The 18,052-nt window shown below is 44.2% G+C and overlaps 1 protein-coding gene across 31 annotated transcripts in view; it reads left to right on the top strand.

Annotated features, from left to right (window-relative positions):
• Nucleotides 1-18,052, top strand: part of LOC105497564 (myelin transcription factor 1 like) — a 533,126-nt gene that overhangs the window by 337,020 nt on the left and 178,054 nt on the right. For all 31 annotated transcript variants that reach the window (XM_071076157.1, XM_071076158.1, XM_071076139.1 and 28 more), the window contains 3 exons: nt 6,366-6,420; nt 6,593-6,626; nt 6,917-6,979. In XM_071076157.1, coding sequence (XP_070932258.1) covers nt 6,366-6,420; nt 6,593-6,626; nt 6,917-6,979 — 152 coding nt within the window. The remainder of the gene's footprint in view (nt 1-6,365; nt 6,421-6,592; nt 6,627-6,916; nt 6,980-18,052) is intronic.

Raw genomic sequence — 18,052 nt, 5'->3', positions numbered from 1 at the left:
GCCAAGTTTTTCGATTTAATGCCCACAAAGGAAAACTAGCTTTACTGCAGTTTTGCTCACAGGTTCTTCCCTAAACTACAGCCAGAGAAATCATAAATGCGGGTTTATTCACGAGATGCTGGATAAGGGTAAGCAAGCCGGGTGATCTCTGAGTGTGGCTGGCCCCTGTTCTGCTAGAAGCTTTAAGAAGTCTGTGCCCTCCTGAAGGGAGCTCATAGCCAAGCTCAGAGTGTGTCTCTCCCACCTCAGCCCCAGCTTTGTCTCTCCTGGAACACACCAGTCTCTCCAAGCCTTCGGGTCTTTGCACATCCTGTTCCCACTGTGAGGAACACGCTCACCACAGTTTTTCTTTTTAACCTGAAACATTCAATTTTTGTGTGTGTGTGTGTGTGTGTATGTGTATATGTGTATATATATACACATATATACACACAATATATATACACACACACATACAAACTTTAAGTTCTCGGGTACATGTGCACAACATGCAGGTTTGTTACATATGTATACATGTGCCATGTTGGTGTGCCGCACCCATTAACTTGTCATTTACATTAGATATTTCTCTTAATGCTGTCCCTCCCCGCTCCCCACACCCCATGACAGGCCCTGGTGTGTGATGTTCCCCACCCTGTATCCAACTGTTCTCATTGTTCACTTCCCACCTATGAGTGAGAACATGTGATGTTTGGTTTTCTGTCCTTGCAATAGTTTGCTCAAAATGATGGTTTCCAGCTTCATCCATGTCCCTACAAAGGATGTGAACTCATCCTTCTTTATGGCTGCATAATATTCCATGGTGTATATGTGCCACATTTTCTTAATCCAGTCTATCATTGATGGATATTTGGGTTGGTTCCAAGTCTTTGCTATTGTGAATAGTGCCACATTAAATATACGTGTGCATGTGTCTTTATAGTAGCAAGATTTATAATCCCTTGGGTATATACCCAGTAATGGGATGGCTGGGTCAAATGGTATTTCTAGCTCTAAATCCTTGAGGAATCAACACACTGTCTTCCACAATGGTTGAACTAGTTTACACTCCCACTAACAGTGTAAAAGTGTTCCTATTTCTTCACATCCTCTCCAGCATCTGTTTTTTCCTGACTTTTTAATGATCGCCATTTTAACTGGTGTGAGATGGTATCTCATTGTGGTTTTGATTTGCATTTCTCTGATGGACAGTGATGATGAGCATTTTTTCATGTGTCTGTTGGTTGCATAAATGTCTTCTTTGAGAAGTGTCTCTTCATATCCTTCGTACACTTTTTGATGGGGTTGTTTGATTTTTTCTTGTAAATTTGTTTAAGTTCTTTGTAGGTTCTGGATATTAGCCCTTTGCCAGATGGGTAGATTGCAAAAATTTTCTTCCATTCTGTAGGTTGCCTGTTCACTCTGATGGTAGTTTCTTTTGCTGTGCAGAAGCTCTTTAGTTTAATTAGATCCCATTTTTCTATTTTGGCTTTTGTTGCCATTTCTTTTGGTGTTTTAGTCATGAAGTCCTTGCCCATGCTTATGTCCTGAATGGTATCGCCTAGGTTAGGCCTAACATTTAAGTCTTTAATCCATCTTGAATTAATTTTTGTATAAAATGTAAGGAAGGGATGCAGTTTCAGCTTTGTACATATAGTTAGCCAGTTTCCCCAGCACCATTTATTAAATAGGGATTCCTTTCCCCATTTCTTCTTTTTGTCAGGTTTGTCAAAGATCAGATGGCTGTAGATGTGTGGTATTGTTTCTGAGGACTCTGTTCTGTTCCATTGGTCTATATCTCTGTTTTGGTACCAGTACCATGCTGTGTTGGTTACTGTAGCCTTGTAGTACAGTTTGAAGTCAGGTAGCGTGATGCCTCCAGCTTTGTTCTTTTTGCTTAGGATTGTCTTGGCAATGCGGGCTCTTTTTTGTTCCATATGAACTTTAAAGTAGTTTTTTCCAATTCTGTTAAGAAAATCATTGGTAGCTTGATGGGGATGGCATAGAATCTTAAATTACCTTGGGCAGTATGGCCATTTTCATGATACTGATTCTTCCTATCCATGAGCATGGAATGTTCTTCCATTTGTTTGTGTCCTCTTTTATTTCATTAGCAGTGGTTTGTAGTTCTCCTTGAAGAGGTCCTTCACATCGCTTGTAATCTGGATTCCTAGGTATTTTATTCTCTTTGAAGCAGTTGTGAATGGGAGTTCACTCATGGTTTGGCTCTCTGTTTGTCTGTTATTGGTGTGTAAGAATGCTTGTGATTTTTGCACATTGATTTTGTATTCTGAGACTTCACTGAAGTTGCTTATAAGCTTAAGGAGAGTTTGGGCTGAGACGATGGGGTTTTCTAAATATACAATCATGTCATCTGCAAACAGGGACAATTTGACTTCCTCTTTTCCTAATTGAATACCCTTTATTTCTTTCTCTTGCCTGATTGCCCTAGCCAGAACTTCCAACACTATGTTTAATAGGAGTGGTGAGTGAGGGCATCCCTGTCTTATGCCAGTTTTCAAAGGGAATGCTTCCAGTTTTTGCCCATTCAGTGTGATATTGGCTGTGGGTTTGTCATCAATAGCTCTCATTGTTTTGAGATACGTCACATCAATGCCTAGTTTATTGAGAACTTTTAGCATGAAGTGCTGTTGAATTTTGTCAAAGGCCTTTTCTGCATCTATTGAGATAATCATGTGGTTTTTGTCTTTGGTTCTGTTTATGTGGTGGATCATGTTTATTGATTTGAGTATGTTGCACCAGCCTTGCATCCCAGGTATGAAGCCGACTTGATCGTGGTGGATAAGCTTTGTGACGTGCTGCTGGATTCGGTTTGCCAGTATTTTATTGAGGATTTCACATCGATGTTCATCAGGGATATTGGTCTAAAATTCTCTTTTTTTGTTGTGTCTCTGCCAGGCTGTGGTATCAGGATGATGCTGGCCTCATAAAATGAGTTAGGGAAAAGGATTCCATCTTTTTTATTATTTGGAATAGTTTCAGAAGGAATGGTACCAGCTCCTCTTTGTACCTCTGACATTTGTACCTCTGATTCAGCTATGAATCTGTCTGGTCCTGGCCTTTTTTTGGTTGGTAGGCTATTAATTATTGCCTCAATTTTAGAGCCTGTTATTGGTCTATTCAGGGATTCACCTTCATCCAGGAGCTGGTTTTTTGAAAAGATCAATAGATAGACTGCTAGCAAGACTAATAAAGAAGAAAAGAGAGAAGAATCAAATAGATGCAATAAAAAATGATAAAGGGGATATCACCACCGATTCCATAGAAATACAAACTACCATCAGATAATACTATAAATACTTCTATGCAAATAAACTAGAAAATCTAGAAGAAATGGATAAATTCCTGGACACATACACCCTCCCAAGACTAAACCAGAATGAAACATCCAATTAACCTTTAAAATTCAGCCCAAATATCAGTTTCTCCAGGAAATTTCTCTTTCTTCTTCCTAATCCTCGTCTGATGGAATGATGGAATGGAATCCATGGAATCCAATGGAAGCCTCATCCAAGCTTCCACCACAGCCCCTGGAGAATGTTTCTCAACGTGTAGGCCTTCATTAAAGGTTTTAATTCAATTTTGAATTCTTTAAAGAATACGATTTTACCCCATTATCTCTGCATCCCCAGTCCTGTGACAAGGGCGGGGGACCCTGGGAAACGCCTTTTCTCGTGGATGTGAATGGCCTGTGACAAGGGCAGGGGACCCCGGGAAACACCGTTTCTCGTGGATGTGAATGGCGTTTTCGCCATCACTTTAGGCTTCTTGACTCTTAGTTCATCTCTGCCTCATGTCACTTTGGCCCTACATCCCTTTGCTAGAATTTTCTGGTGTTTTGAAGTATTTTCATGTTGAATAGCAATTTCAGAGCATCGATGTGTTACTCGGGGTGCTATTTATTTAAATGTCAAATCCACGTAATGTGGCCACAGTCAGAGTTTCATATCCCAGGCATATCTTCAAGTCATAGGAAAGGACAGAAAACCCAAAAGCTGCCTGATGAGCCATTGTGTTGTGTGAATTCTTCCATCAGAAAGCTTTTTAAACCCATTTCTTTCTTTCCCAGACAACTATGTTCCCGAATTGACTGACAATGGGACTAAGCCACAGATGCTGTTGAGGCCACTGCCCAAGCCCTTTCTTCTTAGGCGACTGCTGGTCTCCTCCCAGCTTGCTCCCAACTGCACTGCCTGCCCCCTCCATGCCCTCTCTCAAGCTGCCACTAACTTGTTTTTTCCTAAAACATATTTGCAACTTGTCCTCCCCATGCTCAGGAAAGGCCAGCAGCTGTCTATTCAGCTGGACCAGCGGGGCCTCCCCGGACATCCCTTCCACCTCTGCACACGGCCCTGGCTCAGGCCTGTCGTGCGCACTCTCCAGTCACCTCTGCACACGGCCCTGGCTCAGGCCTGTCGTGTGCGCTATCCAGTCACCTCTGCACACGGCCCTGGCTCGGGCCTGTCGTGTGCGCTATCCAGTCACCTCTGCACACGGCCCTGGCTCAGGCCTGTCGTGTGCGCCATCCAGTGTTGTCTTTCCAACATTCCACCTCAGGCACCTCCTTGACCTGCAGCATTCCCAGCAAATGGACTCATTCATTCATTCATTCATTCATTCACTCAATAACTGGATGTCAAGCCTCTAGATACAAGTCATAGAGACAGTCTCTTTTCCTTCCTTTCACACCTACACAAACAATTCTCATGGATCACAGCTTTCCCCGAGCATCTTTCCTCGGCTTCCACTTCCCATTGGCTCCTCCTTTGCTGAAGTTTTTGTTTTGATGTTAAATCTGGCACATCGTTATATCTGTTCATAGATACAGCCCATTAAGAGATTTTTAAGCTAATTAAATGAGCTTATGTTTGTATTATATGTATGTTTTTATCCCGTGATACCATAATACTTAGCCAAAGTATTCATCAATAAATAGCTGCTGGTTAGTTGATATAAACATTAAATCAGGCACTGTCCATGTGGATTTCTGATGCCGTTCGTATTGTATCTGTTGAGTCGTGTCTTGCTAGTGCTGTAGTTTATTTTAGCGGCAGGTCTACCCTGTTCTTTTCTGGAGTGTGCATTGAATAGCGCCACAGGCATCTAATGGGTCTTCTTCACTCAGTTCCAATGTTCTTCCTCTAAACCATGGAGGAAGTGGCTGTGGTGTACCCTGTGAGCCGGTGTAGAGGCCGTTCGTTCAGTGGGGCTCTGGCCAGCTTCTACTGCTCGTCTCTTCTTAACTCCCCGTCGGCTTGAGTAGAGTTCTTCTGCTCTCCAGTTTGCCATGTGCAGACACTTGGCGTACTGTGGGAATATTTGCTGAACTAATGTACTCACATGTATTTGCCATGCAACAGCATGCTCCTGAGGCTTAGAGGGAGCATAGGCAGACATGTGATTTTTTGGTTCCTACTCCAAAACCTTCTACTCACATGATCTTGGTTTTAACTCAGGTGGTCTGAATTTTAGTTTTCTTGTGTATTAAATAGGTATAATAAAAATACTTTCCTTAAAAAAATGTTGTGAAGATCCCACAAAGTAATATAAAAGCAGCTGTAATGTCTCAAGTATAAGATGTGTTAGTTCCTATGAGTGGAAGGTCTAGATGCCTCAAAGGAAACCTAGCAATTTAGATAAATGTGGAGGATAGTTGCATTCCAGGAACTAAACAATATTGAGAGTGCATCCCTGATGGTAAAACATGTTCTTCCACTATACCTACAGCCTCTTGTCTTAACCGCTTAATCAGATTAAACCTTTCAGTTACAAGGAGAATCTAAATATTATATACATATAAAATATGCATGTGTATATATAAATGTAATGTATATCTTATATATAATGTTTATATAATATTTAGATTCTTATAACTGAAAGGTTTATATATATACACACAAAATATATATGTTATATATAAATATATGTTTTATATATACATAAGATACATAAAAATACATATGTATAATATATATATTTACCTTCTTGTAAACCTAATGGCTGTTATATTCTTGGTACAAATTACAACTCAGAAGCACACAGATATGCCTCCATCAAATTCTTGAAAAGAGAGTAAATAGATGGTACTTCAAGATTCATCAAAATCTACCCCATTATAGAGGGCAAGGGCCTCCTGACTCAATGTTCCCTACATTGAATCCCTCTGTTTATAATTGTTTGAATAATATATTTAGATTGCCTGACCCCGGTCTTACCCACCCCCTGCCCTTGTGGAGGGCTTCACTTCACGGAATGAAACAGGATTAAAGCCCCATCAATAGAATGCCAGGGAGAGCGAGCCACCCCTACAGGGCTGGCCAGCACAGGCCGGATAAGCACATTGACTGCTGCTAATCTATCCCCAGATGGAGGTGGACACCGAGGAGAAGCGGCATCGCACGCGGTCCAAAGGGGTTCGAGGTACGTCCGCGCTTCCCTGCCTCCTGAGGCCAGCTCAGGGTCACCTTCGTCCTGCGGAACCGAGGTCGATTCACTCTGACCCCACTTTCACGCCACCCTTTTGGTAATTTTCTGTGGAAGAGGGTTGCTTGTGATGGATGGTAAATTGTTATCTATTTCCATCTCTCTGCAGTTCCCGTGGAACCAGCCATACAAGAGCTGTTCAGGTTAGTGCCGTGTGGGTAAAATGCATCCCCATTCGCAGTTTGGAAAATTCACGCCTTCTAATGGGCACACTGCACTTTCGAGCTCATGGGTGGCCTGCTCACACCCCGCTGCACTGATGAAATTAATTCCCCCAAGACTTGCTCGTAAAAAGCCTCCCCGAATTGCCCCCTCCTTTGGATTGTGTGATTTCTCTCCTCTGTCCGGGCTGCCCTCCTCTCTGCTGCCACGGAAGCTTTCCGTCTCACCCGCCTGCCTGCGGCACCGTGTAATCCATTCTTTCCTGTTGCAGCTGTCCCACCCCTGGCTGTGACGGCAGTGGTCATGTCAGTGGCAAATATGCAAGACACAGAAGGTAATGCCTGCATTTTTTTTCCACAATGTGCTGCCTAAAGTGACTTATTTGGGGACCTCGTCCTAATGATGAAATGTGTGGGCAGGTGTTGCTGGAAAGCAATACACGTTATGCTTGCTTTCTCTTCTCTCACTGGAACTCAGTCTTTGTCTCTTGAAGGGGTTCTCGGTTAAACATAAGCCGTTCTATCTCGTGGGCAGAATAGGTGACCTTCCTCAGGATGACACAAATTCAGGCCAGCCTTAAACTCATTTCCCATCTGCATCTGTGGTGCTCAGCACGTGGTCCCCTGAGAGCCTCCCACTGCTTACCGAGGAGCCCTGTTTCTCCTTCCTCACTTCCTCAATCTGGGAGGGGAAGGATGGTAAACAATGAACGGTCAATTAAAATGTGACCTTCTGACCTCTCTGTAGACTCCATTTCCACCATTTAACGAGGTTCCTCCTGGGAAACTAAGCCCATTCTTACATCTGGACGGCTGCAGGGTGAGGTCAGGTCAAGTGAAGGTCAGGGCAGATCAAGCTTGCAAGACTTGGGGACTGCAGTGATTACATTTATCTTGTAAATACTGGCATTTCAGGTCTGCGACAGGGATGGGTGTGGAAAACCTTTAGAAACTAAGGGGGAAGGTGATGATTTTGCTCAAAATGTATCATGACAGAATTATATGTTACATGCCCGTGGCTGACTTTCAGGTACACATCAGTCCTTTAGATGTTTTTCTGGTAAGCGTTTTTTTCCCCATGCTATTCATGAAGACGTGTCTTTCAATAGAAAGGTTTCAATTATGATGAGGTAAAAGAGTTCACAGGCTAAAATATGTTTTTAGCTTTACTTTTACAAATTGGGTTGCAAAGACCAAGGTCATTCCAGCCTAACAAACCCTCAGTGAGCAGACCCAGGTCACAAAACTGATTCTAAAGCAGGTGCATCTGCAGCATATCTGGGAGGCCTCTCCTCACGGCCTTGCATTTCGTTTCCTTTTTAGTGAAACATTATGAGTGACATCAAGCAATTATTTTGATTGTTCTTTAGTAAAATCAAAAGAAAAATTACAAACTACTCCCAAATCCCCATGCTAGCATTTGTGGAGGCAGGAATGTCTGATGAGCGCCCCTCATTAAAGGATTGTCTGACTTCCTCTGTTACAAACCAAAGGAATTGTGGGCTATTTTTCAGATAATTTTGCAATTTCAATGATTAAATTTAGTCAATTATATTATGATTGTTATTGTATAAAATAGTAAATTATTGAATTACATAATTGAAATAAGTAAAGTATTATTTTATGAAGAAATATATATGTCAGCACTTAATCTAAAAGTCTAAAACACTGCATTGTTTATGTTTTCAAAAGAAGTTAGTCACCCATGAGAAAAATTCGTTTTCCCCTAATCATCTGTTCATTAGTCAGTAGTTAAACTTTATCACACTGTTATATAAAAATTAAATTTGGCAAAAATAAAACTAGCCAGGCAAGGTGGCGGGCACCTATAGTCCCAGCTACTCGGCAGGCTGAGGCAGGAGAACCTGGGAAGTGGAGCTTGCAGTGAGCCAAGATCCGGCCACTGCACTCCAGCCTGGGTGACAGAGCGAGACTCCGTCTCAAAAAAAAAAAAAAAAAAAAAATTGAATTTGGCTAAAAAGTTTTTTAAAATTTTTTACTCTAATTTTTATGTGTACATAATAGGTGTATATACTTAGGGGGTATATGAGATATTTTGATACAGGCAAACAATGTGAAATAATCACATCATGAAAGATGGAATCTTCATCCCCTCCAGCATTTATCCTTTGTGTTACAAACAATTCAAATATCCTCTGTTACTTATTTTTAAATGTACAATTATAAAAAGTTGTAAAGAGATGTGAGCTACATTTAATTTTATAGCCATCGTTTTGCAGGAAAAATCATGATGTTTCCAAATAATTTGAAACATTCCTATCCTTAACCAAGGTGCATTCCACTGCAAAATGAATGGATGTGTCCCATGTAATATGTGTATGGATCTGTTCCTGAGACCTCTTTCCCTGCTTAAGAAGTGCTCCCTAGAGTTTGATTTGAAAACAAGTTGGGCTTTGTCTTCTTTCGGAGACTTGCCGCTGACTCATTAGTGCAGAAGCACCTGAGCCGTAGAGGAACCATTAGTTGGGATGATAGGGAGGAGTCATGGAAATGCTCCGGCCAGGAGCTCTTTCCAGTAAATTTTTGTTTAATTTTTTAAAAGTCATCATTTTTGCCATGACTCATGTGGTATGTAATTATTAGAACACTAAGTATTTTAATACACGCAGTTATCTAGGAGATCTAATGTGGTAGAGTTGAAAAAGAACTATTTCCCAGTTCCTTGGCCCGATGCTGGCTTTCACTGCATCACTAATGGACCAAGAGCTCTGGACAACTTACATAAGGTCTACGGCCTTCAGTTTCCTCCATTCTAAAGTAAGAGACTGGCAGACTTTATTATGTAAAACCAGTGCAAAAATGTTGCCTCTAATCCCAGCACTTTGGGAGGCTGAGGCGGGTGGATCACGAGGTCAGGAGATTGAGACCGTCCTACCTAACACTGTGAAACCCCGTCTCTACTAAAACTAGAAAAAAGTAGCTGGGCGTGGTGGTGGGCGCCTGTAGTCCCAGCTGCTGGGGAGGCTGAGGCAGGAGAATGCCGTGAACCCGGGAGGCGGTGCTTGCAGTGAGCCGAGATCGCACCACTGCACTCCAGCCTGGGCGACACAGTGAGACTCCATCTCAAAAAAAAAAAAAAAAGAAAAGAAATGTTGTCACTGTGTGAGCCTTCTCTTGAGAGGAATCTCACTGAGCATTTTCTAAGCCTTATTGTTTGATGTCTATTATCAGTCACTTTTAATTAAAGGATAAAATTTTAATTTCTTAAACTTAAAAAATGTCCCTTGATAAATTAGGTAAGACTCATGGATATGTTAACATCTATGACTATTGCTATTTTAAATTTGGAAGTTTTCTGTTATATCTGCCTTTTTTTTTTTTTTTTTTTTTTTTTTTGAGACGGAGTCTCGCTCTGTTGCCCAGGCTGGAGTGTGGCGGCGCCATCTTGGCTTACTGCAACCTCTGTCTGCTGGGTTCCAGCAATTTTCATGCCTCAGCCTCCTGAATAGCTGGGATTACAGGCTCCTGCCACCACACCCAGCTAATTTTTTCATTTTTAGTACAGACAAGGTTTCACCACATTGGCCAGGCTGGTCTTGAACTCCTGATCTCCGGTGATCCGCCCACCTTGGCCTTCGAAAGTGCTGGGATTACAGGCGTGAGCCACACCTGACCCTGGCATTGCTTTTTTACTAGTTTTGAAAGATTTACTGACTACAAAAGCTACCCCTTCCCGACAGCTCTTCTTGCCCGTTCCTGCCGGCATACCCTCCGTGAACACAGCCGTGATGCTCACATTTGCTGTCAGGTTCCTGGTGGGAATAGGACATCAGGCTTTTTCCAAATAGGACAAAAGAGTAGAAGCCTCCGTTTTGGTTCTGATGAAATCACATGTCTTTTTTTGGTCTTTTAACAATGAATGTTTCCAATGAATGTGTTTATGTTAAGGCTACAAGTTCATTTTGCTCATACGGGGCATCAGCAATAGCCAAGTAAAAAGCTTGTATTTCAGTACTTCGAGGTGTTGAAGTATTGGAACTTGCCAAAAACAACTTGAGGTAGATGTGGGGCATCAGCAACGTAAAAAATCAGTTTTTCCTTTTTAGGAAAGAAATACCAAGTAATAAAATGGTGCCAGCCATTCAGGGTTTTTTAGTTTAGTTTTTGTTTTGTTTTGAGACAGAGACTCACTCTGTCATTCAGGCTGGAGTGCAGTGACACAATCTAAGCTCACTGAAACCTCTGCCTCCCAGGTTCAAGTGATTCTCCTGCCTCAGCCTCCCAAGTAGCTGGGATCACAGGTGTGCACCCCCATGCCCAGCTAATTTTTGTATTTTTAGCAGAGGTGAGGTTTTACCATGTTGGCCAGGGTGCTCTCGAACTCCTGGCCTCAAGTGATCCACCTCCCTCAGCCTCCCAAAGTGGTGGGATCACAGGCACATGCCACTATGGCTGGCTCATTTTTATATTTTTAGTAGAGATGGAGTTTCACCATGTTGGCTAGGATGGTCTCGAACTCCTGACTTGAAGTGATCTGCCCACCTCGGCCTCGAAAATTGCTGGGATTACAGGTGTGAGCCACCACGCCCAGCCTGCCATTTAGTCTTTAAGTTTCAATGTAGAAGATTTTTAAGGAAATTAAATGTTTCTCACAATTGTAGTTTACAATTACTGCTTTGTAGGACAGATGCTGTGGCAGTTTCTGGGGGCCATGCATCACCCTCTCTGCCACAGCTGCAGGATCTGATGTGGGTCTCAGAAAGCCGTGGAATCTGGTGGTGGGATCTGGTGGTGGGATCTGGTGGTGGGATCTGGCGGTCTCTGCTTGGTTAGCCCCTCCTCAGTGGTGTGCTGGGTCTCTTTGAAAGCGGCTGGAGTGGATTTTGTGTGTGTGTGTGATGGTTGTATAGTTGTTGGCTTGTACGATATTGAGAATAGAGGAGAATCAACCAGTGCTTAATACCTGGGAAAGAAAATAATTTTAAAAAGGAGTGCATGATTTAAAACTCTGGTTAAAATTTTTTGGTAGCAGTAAGGTTATAATATTTATTTTATTGGATGTTCTACATTAATTTCCAAATCATGTCTTTGAACAAAAGATAATCTCTATAGTTATTTACTGGTGTTAATAGTTTATAAAGAATTTGAAATAACTGATGAGCCTATGTACAAACTACACAGGTAAACCTTAAATCAAAATATAAATTTGAAACATAAGGAAATGATCACCTAATTTTACTGAAAACCCAGGATACATCGGGGGTCTTAATGTGGTGTTACATTTTGTTCTGGGTCTCTTGGCTACCAAGGCACCAACTGAGAAAGGCGAAGGACAGAGTTCCAGGATCTGATAAAAGCAGTCAGCTCCTTAGAGACTCAGACACTCTTGGCACCGAAGGAAAAATGTTTCAGTGTCCACACGTTGCCCAGCAGGGATCCAAGCTTAGTCAACATTTTTGGACCCTGAGTCATCAGGGACAGGCCTCCTAGGAAGCTAACAAATATGACACATACTTATCTTCAGAAACGTCATTATTGGCCAGACACCTGAATTTGCCTTTTGCTTTTCCCAACTGAGGTTTTTGTGTTACGATATTAGCATATAAATATGACAAAAACACGGTGAATTTTATAAGCAGGGCTAGAAGTAATTCTTACATCGCGAGTGAACGTGCTCGCGTGGTCTTTTCTGCGCACGGTCCCCTGTTTCTGTGCCCACTGTTAGGTGGCTACGCACATGGCTCAGTCCATTCAGCTGCTCCGAGCACCTCCATGTTCCCCACACCACACTCAGAGGTGGCTGGGGGCACAGGTGCCTCAAACCTGGTGTCCGACCCGCAAGCTCACAAAGCAAACCTCAGTCATCCTAAGTGAGTTTCCCAAGATTTCGTTTCCGTCCCCAAGATCAAGGGAGAGTAATTCCCTGTGTTACAGTCTTCAAATTGTGCAAGCCAGCCTGTGTGGCCTCCAGGCATTTGAAACATGGAAGACAGAAGCTGTCCCAATGTACCATCCACTATTGTTTTGTGGATAGATGGTAGGAAAACAATGGCCCTACTAAGAACTCACCAACCTTGACCCTGGGGAAGCTGCTGCATATTCTTATCCTCACCCTGGCAGCAGTTTGCTGGCTGGGAAGGCCCTGTGGAGATAGGTAGGGTGAATCTGCCCAAAGTGTATGGTTTGAGCAACACTGCATCGGTGTGGGAGGCCTGGGGAGCTGCACCTGCTGCTACTGAGCTCATCGCTTAATGCGGACACCTGAGCAGGGGAAGCATCGCAGGGCTAGGCCTGGAGGCTCAGCATTTCCTGGCGGCATCCTCACACCAAAGCCTGCTATCTCTTGAAGTGCAGGGACATGTTGAAAGAAACCACACCTTCCTCTCTGTCTGTGTAGGTGATTGTTTAGTGGGGCTCAAGTACCTGCTAAAGAGACGTTGTTATTCATCCAGATTATTTCATGAACTGATGCTGGTATTCCAGCTAAAATATCACATGTCAACGTGTCTGCAATAATCTATTTTTGAACATTTGACTAAGATGAAAAATTCTAGTGCCTTATATTCATCTTTTTTTTTTTGGCTTTCCATATTGATATAAAATGCTGTTTGTGTTAAAAACAAAGTGCAACTTGGTGGTTAGAATGGAATCTATCTATAGAAACAAAATTTAATCATCAAAATACTGGTCAACTTGCTGTTCTGAAATCCCTTTTCCTAAAATTTCCCAATAAAAATTAAAAATAGGAATAATCAAAATTTGTTAATATTTATTACAGATTAATATTAACTGATTACAGAAATTTGAATTTTAGCCTTCCTTGCGACAGTGATACACATGCTAAGACATTTAGAATGAATTGGACACACTTATTTCCAAATGGTGATTTTTGTATAAGTGCCAACGCACCAGAGAGAGAGAGAGAGGAAATTCCTAGGAAGGCCTCATTCTTCACACGTCTGTTTTGTGATCCCTCTGGATTTATTTCTGAAATTTAATGGATTTTATTCCCATTTAGCCTTCACTGGACTGTTTTAATTATTTGTTTGTTGAACTTAGGGTTCCGACCCTGCAATTTAGCGTCAGAGTCTTTGTACACTCAAGAAACACCCAAAAGTTAGGTGACGGGTATTGGTAGTACGTTCCAATCCTTCCCAATGTCGGGTACACTGAGTCAGATCATTTCATTTGAAACTTAAAAATTAAAATCTTCAAGTGATGGCTTTTCCTTTTCATTAGAACGTGACTGGGGTCCCTCTGGCTTGTGGCGCACACCCTCACTCAGACTCCCCTCTCCATTCCTCACGCCTCTTGCCTGCCGGTGTGAGTGCCGTGGCACAGCGTGGTGAATAATTGCCTGTCTTCACAGGAGGCTGTTCTGGAGCTAAAGTCGAGGGCTTGCTTCCTGATGTATGCACGCCTCATTTGGAGTCTGCCAACAGCCTAGGGGCTGTATTATTCATGCCTTGACAGAGAGCACTCACTGAAAGCCCTGGAACAGAGCCAGGTGCTGGCTGAGAGATGTGGAGCACTGCAACTTGCAACTGAGAGGAGCATCTATAATCCAAAAATAAATAAAAAAAGAAGAAACAGAGAGGGAGACGCGAGAAAAATAGGAATTCCTATGTCTCCCCTTTACCGGTTTCACATAGATAGAAATTTCATTTGCATTAAAATAAAATATCCTAAAAATAATTGCATTTTTTTTCTAACCACGCTTGAAAGTTTAACACAATTTTCCACATTTAATTGCAAAGCTGATTTTAATTAGTGAGGCCCTGCATGTGAAAAATGAAGATCCACTTGGGTGCGTGGAATACATTGCAGTGTCTGCTGAATGCTCTAATTAACGTGCGGCTGCTGTACAACGGGGTGCACTGTGGGATGTTTATGAAAAATTCTGTGCACGCAGCCTCCAAACCAGGCTATCTGCTTTACTCCATGAATCCGTGAGAATGAATAGCTCTCCTTCGTTCTTTATGAGACATCATTGTGTACGCCTCACACCGCCCCCCACCCCGACTTAAGCTTTATGCACGCCCGTCCTTTTACTGTTCGTCACTGATATCATAAATCAGAAGGTAGGGCATGCATATCTTAACATTAGTTTGATAACATGGCACAGTTGCACATGGAGCAAAGATTTTAAGATCTAAGGGCTTACTTGGGTAAAGAAGAGAATCAAACAGGTGACGTTCAGGCTTGCCGTTGCTCAGAGACCTGAGTACCCACAAGATTTGCAGGCACAAAATTCAGGCCTCCTCTTCTAGTTTTTGTTTCATTTTGTTTTGTTTTTTGAGACGGAGTCTCGCTCTGTCGCCCAGGCTGGAGTGCAGTGGCGTGATCTCAGCTCACTGCAACCTCCGCCTCCCAGATTCAAACGATTCTCCTGCCTCAGCCTCCCAAGTAGCTGGGACTACAGGTGCCCGCCACCACACCTGGCTAATTTTTGTGTTTCTAGTAGAGACAGGGTTTCACCACGTTGGCCAGGTTGGTCTCAAACTCCTGACCTCAGGTGATCCACCTGCCTCAGCCTCCCAAAGTGCTGGGATTACAGGCCTGAGCCACCGCCCCCGGCCCAAAGCCTTCTCTTTTCGATGGTGGTTGCAGTCCAGCTTTATTGTTGCAGTAAGTCCTCTGTGTACAGAATGAACACCTGGTCATCATCCTAAAGAAAGTAGTTTGCCTGGTGCCTGCCTACAGTGCGTCAGCCCCGAGACACACCTCTGGGGCATGGCCTGTGTTGTATTGTGAATGCAACATGATTAATTCGGTGGATTTAATACATGCAAAGCATGTAATGCATCTTAGAGCATGATTTTATTTATTTTAATTTTTTTAAAGGGACAGTCTCACCCTGTCCCCCAGGCTGGAGTGCAGTGGCCTGATCAGAGCTCACTGCAGCCTAGAACTCCTGGGTTCAAGTGACCCTCCCACCTCAGCCTCTCAGAGTGCTGGGCTTACAGCATATTTTTGATGTTTGGTAAAAGGAGATATATTTTTTAAATAATTCCAATTCAAGGAGAAGGCATGAGTTATTTTCAGATAACGCACTGAAAGCAATAAGTATGCTGATGGGCAATCTGTAATGTGTATGACCTGTATTGGTCAAGCCTAGATTTCACAATGATAATCTTGTTCTGATTTCTTGAACTAATAATTAAAAATATATACAATTTGGGCACTTACAAACATCAACAGAATACACAGCAGAAATTCACGTGCAGTACAGCTGTTATCTGAGGTTTACCCACCGAAACACCACAGTTCAGTTCTCACCATCCTCATCCATGTGGGGGTTCTAGAAAAGGCAGGGCAGACACTATGGAGATCTTGAAGTGTGGAGAGGAGTCCTGATGTGACAGTGGTCCAGCCGTGCAACTCCCAGCAGCCACAAGAGCACAACCACAGAGCCCCCGGGAACCCTGAGCCAGCCCTTCGCCCTGTGTGCCTGGAGCCTCTGCCGACCACAGGATGTCCCTCTCATGGATACCATGAGTTCCTCGCTGGAGATCTCTGTCCAGTACATCTACTCAGGGGTGTGCGCCCCACTCGTTAGAGAAGCAAGGATGGCTGGGAGCCGGGGCTGAAAGTGTGGGAGTCCTCTCACCACACCCGTCTAAGCTGGCTCGGAAGACTATCCCGGGTACAGTGAGGGCCGGAATCTGCACTCACGGGGAATACTTCTGGAGTAGCCAGGTAATGAGCATCGCTGGGACCCGGCTCTTCGAGTCCCTGTCTGGGGCTGTCCACCTGCTCTTATTGCCGGTGTCACTCACAGGCACAGCTTGAGGAGAGCGGGCAGTCATCATGAAGACGCTCCTGAGGGCCAGCTCTGGGAAGTGGGTGTCTCTTCTGTCCGCTCCGACCTGCCCCAGTGAGAACAGTGTTTTCAGGGTTAGACCCCAAAATAGGACTGAAATGCCAATTTCCATATCCTCTTCCTGCCAAAATTAGTAAAGATTTAGAGGAAACGAACAATCCCTTGGTCATAAGGTTGCTTCAATAAAGTACTGGTGTTTCATCTGAAAGACTCTGTGTGACTCAGGATGCTGCAGGCTGCAGTACCTGGAAACCCACCTCAAACTGGTCTAAACACCGAATCATTATCTTACCTGAACTGGGCGTTGAGAGGAAGTGCTGAGGATGACTTAACCCAGGCCTTCCGCTGCATCCTCCTACATCTCCTACCATGTTCACCTCTGTCATGGGACAAGGCTGTGGCCACTCCTGGCCGGACAGCTGCCCCCAGTGTCCAGAGAGAGCTTCGGGAAGGCTTTCTAGAAGCTCCCTGAAGAAAAGAGGATTCGCAGAGATACCAACAACCAGCATCCCACAGCCATTCCCGAATGCCACTGACAAGCAAGTCAGACATCCTCAGAACCCTTAAGCCTCCTCCGGAGTGCGAGGTGGGGTCGCCTTCCCAGAGCCAGGGTTCCCCAAGGGGAGTTCCCTGATCCAGAACATCACCATCACCTGTGACCAGTGAAGTGAGAAGCTAAGGCTGGGACTGGCAATCTGGGTTTTAGCTGTCCCTCCAGAGGGATGATTCTGATGCTCCCTGAGTTTGAGAATCACAGCCAACAAACAGGCCCAGACTCCTAATGAAACAGCATGTTTAGATAATGGGAACAGGAGGAATTCATTCTGGGTGAGCAACTCACACACAGAGCCGATGGCACAGACAAATCTGAAGACCAGCATGCATTATGCCTGCAGCTCACAGACCTGGGGTCCACATAACAGTGGCGGGGCATTCCCACAGCTCCTCCTGCTCACCCGCATGCCCCGCGGGGGCCCAGCATCGCTGTAGTCCTGCTTCCAGTGCCTTCACAGGGTGGGAAAAACAAAACCAGTGGTGCTGGAGGGTGATTTCTAATCAGGGACTTCCGTTTCACTTCGGCTTATACCGTGGATTGATGTAGCTGGCAAGCAAGGCGGTATTTAAGAACAGTGCAGCAGACTGTTTTCTGAGAAAGGAAGGGACAGCCGCTTTGGAGTGGGGTCAGGACCATGGGGCAGCAGCTTCTCTGGACTCAGCCTGGCCTGCTCTGGGGTGCCCCAGAAGCACCTCGGGAGCCAGGCCTCTGTTGCACACGCAGGAGGGGCCCAGAGGCTCTGGGTGGCCCAGAGCTGCCCCCCGCCCACCTGCCATCCACATGTCTTCAGTGGACAGGATGGGGTCTGAGAGAGCAAGGCACTGTGGCTGCCTGGCTGTGTGTGCCCTGCAGCCTCTGCCTACAGAGAGCCCAGTGAGGAGCCAACCACAAAGGCATCTCAGCTGGAAGGGAATCTGGATGCAACCCAGAGTCTCTGTAGGATCCTAGGGCCCCCTTTGGCCCTTATTCAAAAAGGACTGCCTGGGGGCCCGGCAGGCTCTCCATGAGCCTTCGCAAGCCTCTGGATGCATTCTTAAGATAAACGCACCCTCTGTCTCCTGCTGAGGG

The sequence above is a fragment of the Macaca nemestrina genome, chromosome 13 (assembly GCF_043159975.1).
Source record: "Macaca nemestrina isolate mMacNem1 chromosome 13, mMacNem.hap1, whole genome shotgun sequence".
Lineage (NCBI taxonomy): Eukaryota > Metazoa > Chordata > Mammalia > Primates > Cercopithecidae > Macaca > Macaca nemestrina.
Note: the sequence above shows the minus strand (reverse complement) of the source record. Positions and strands in the feature narration are given on the sequence as shown.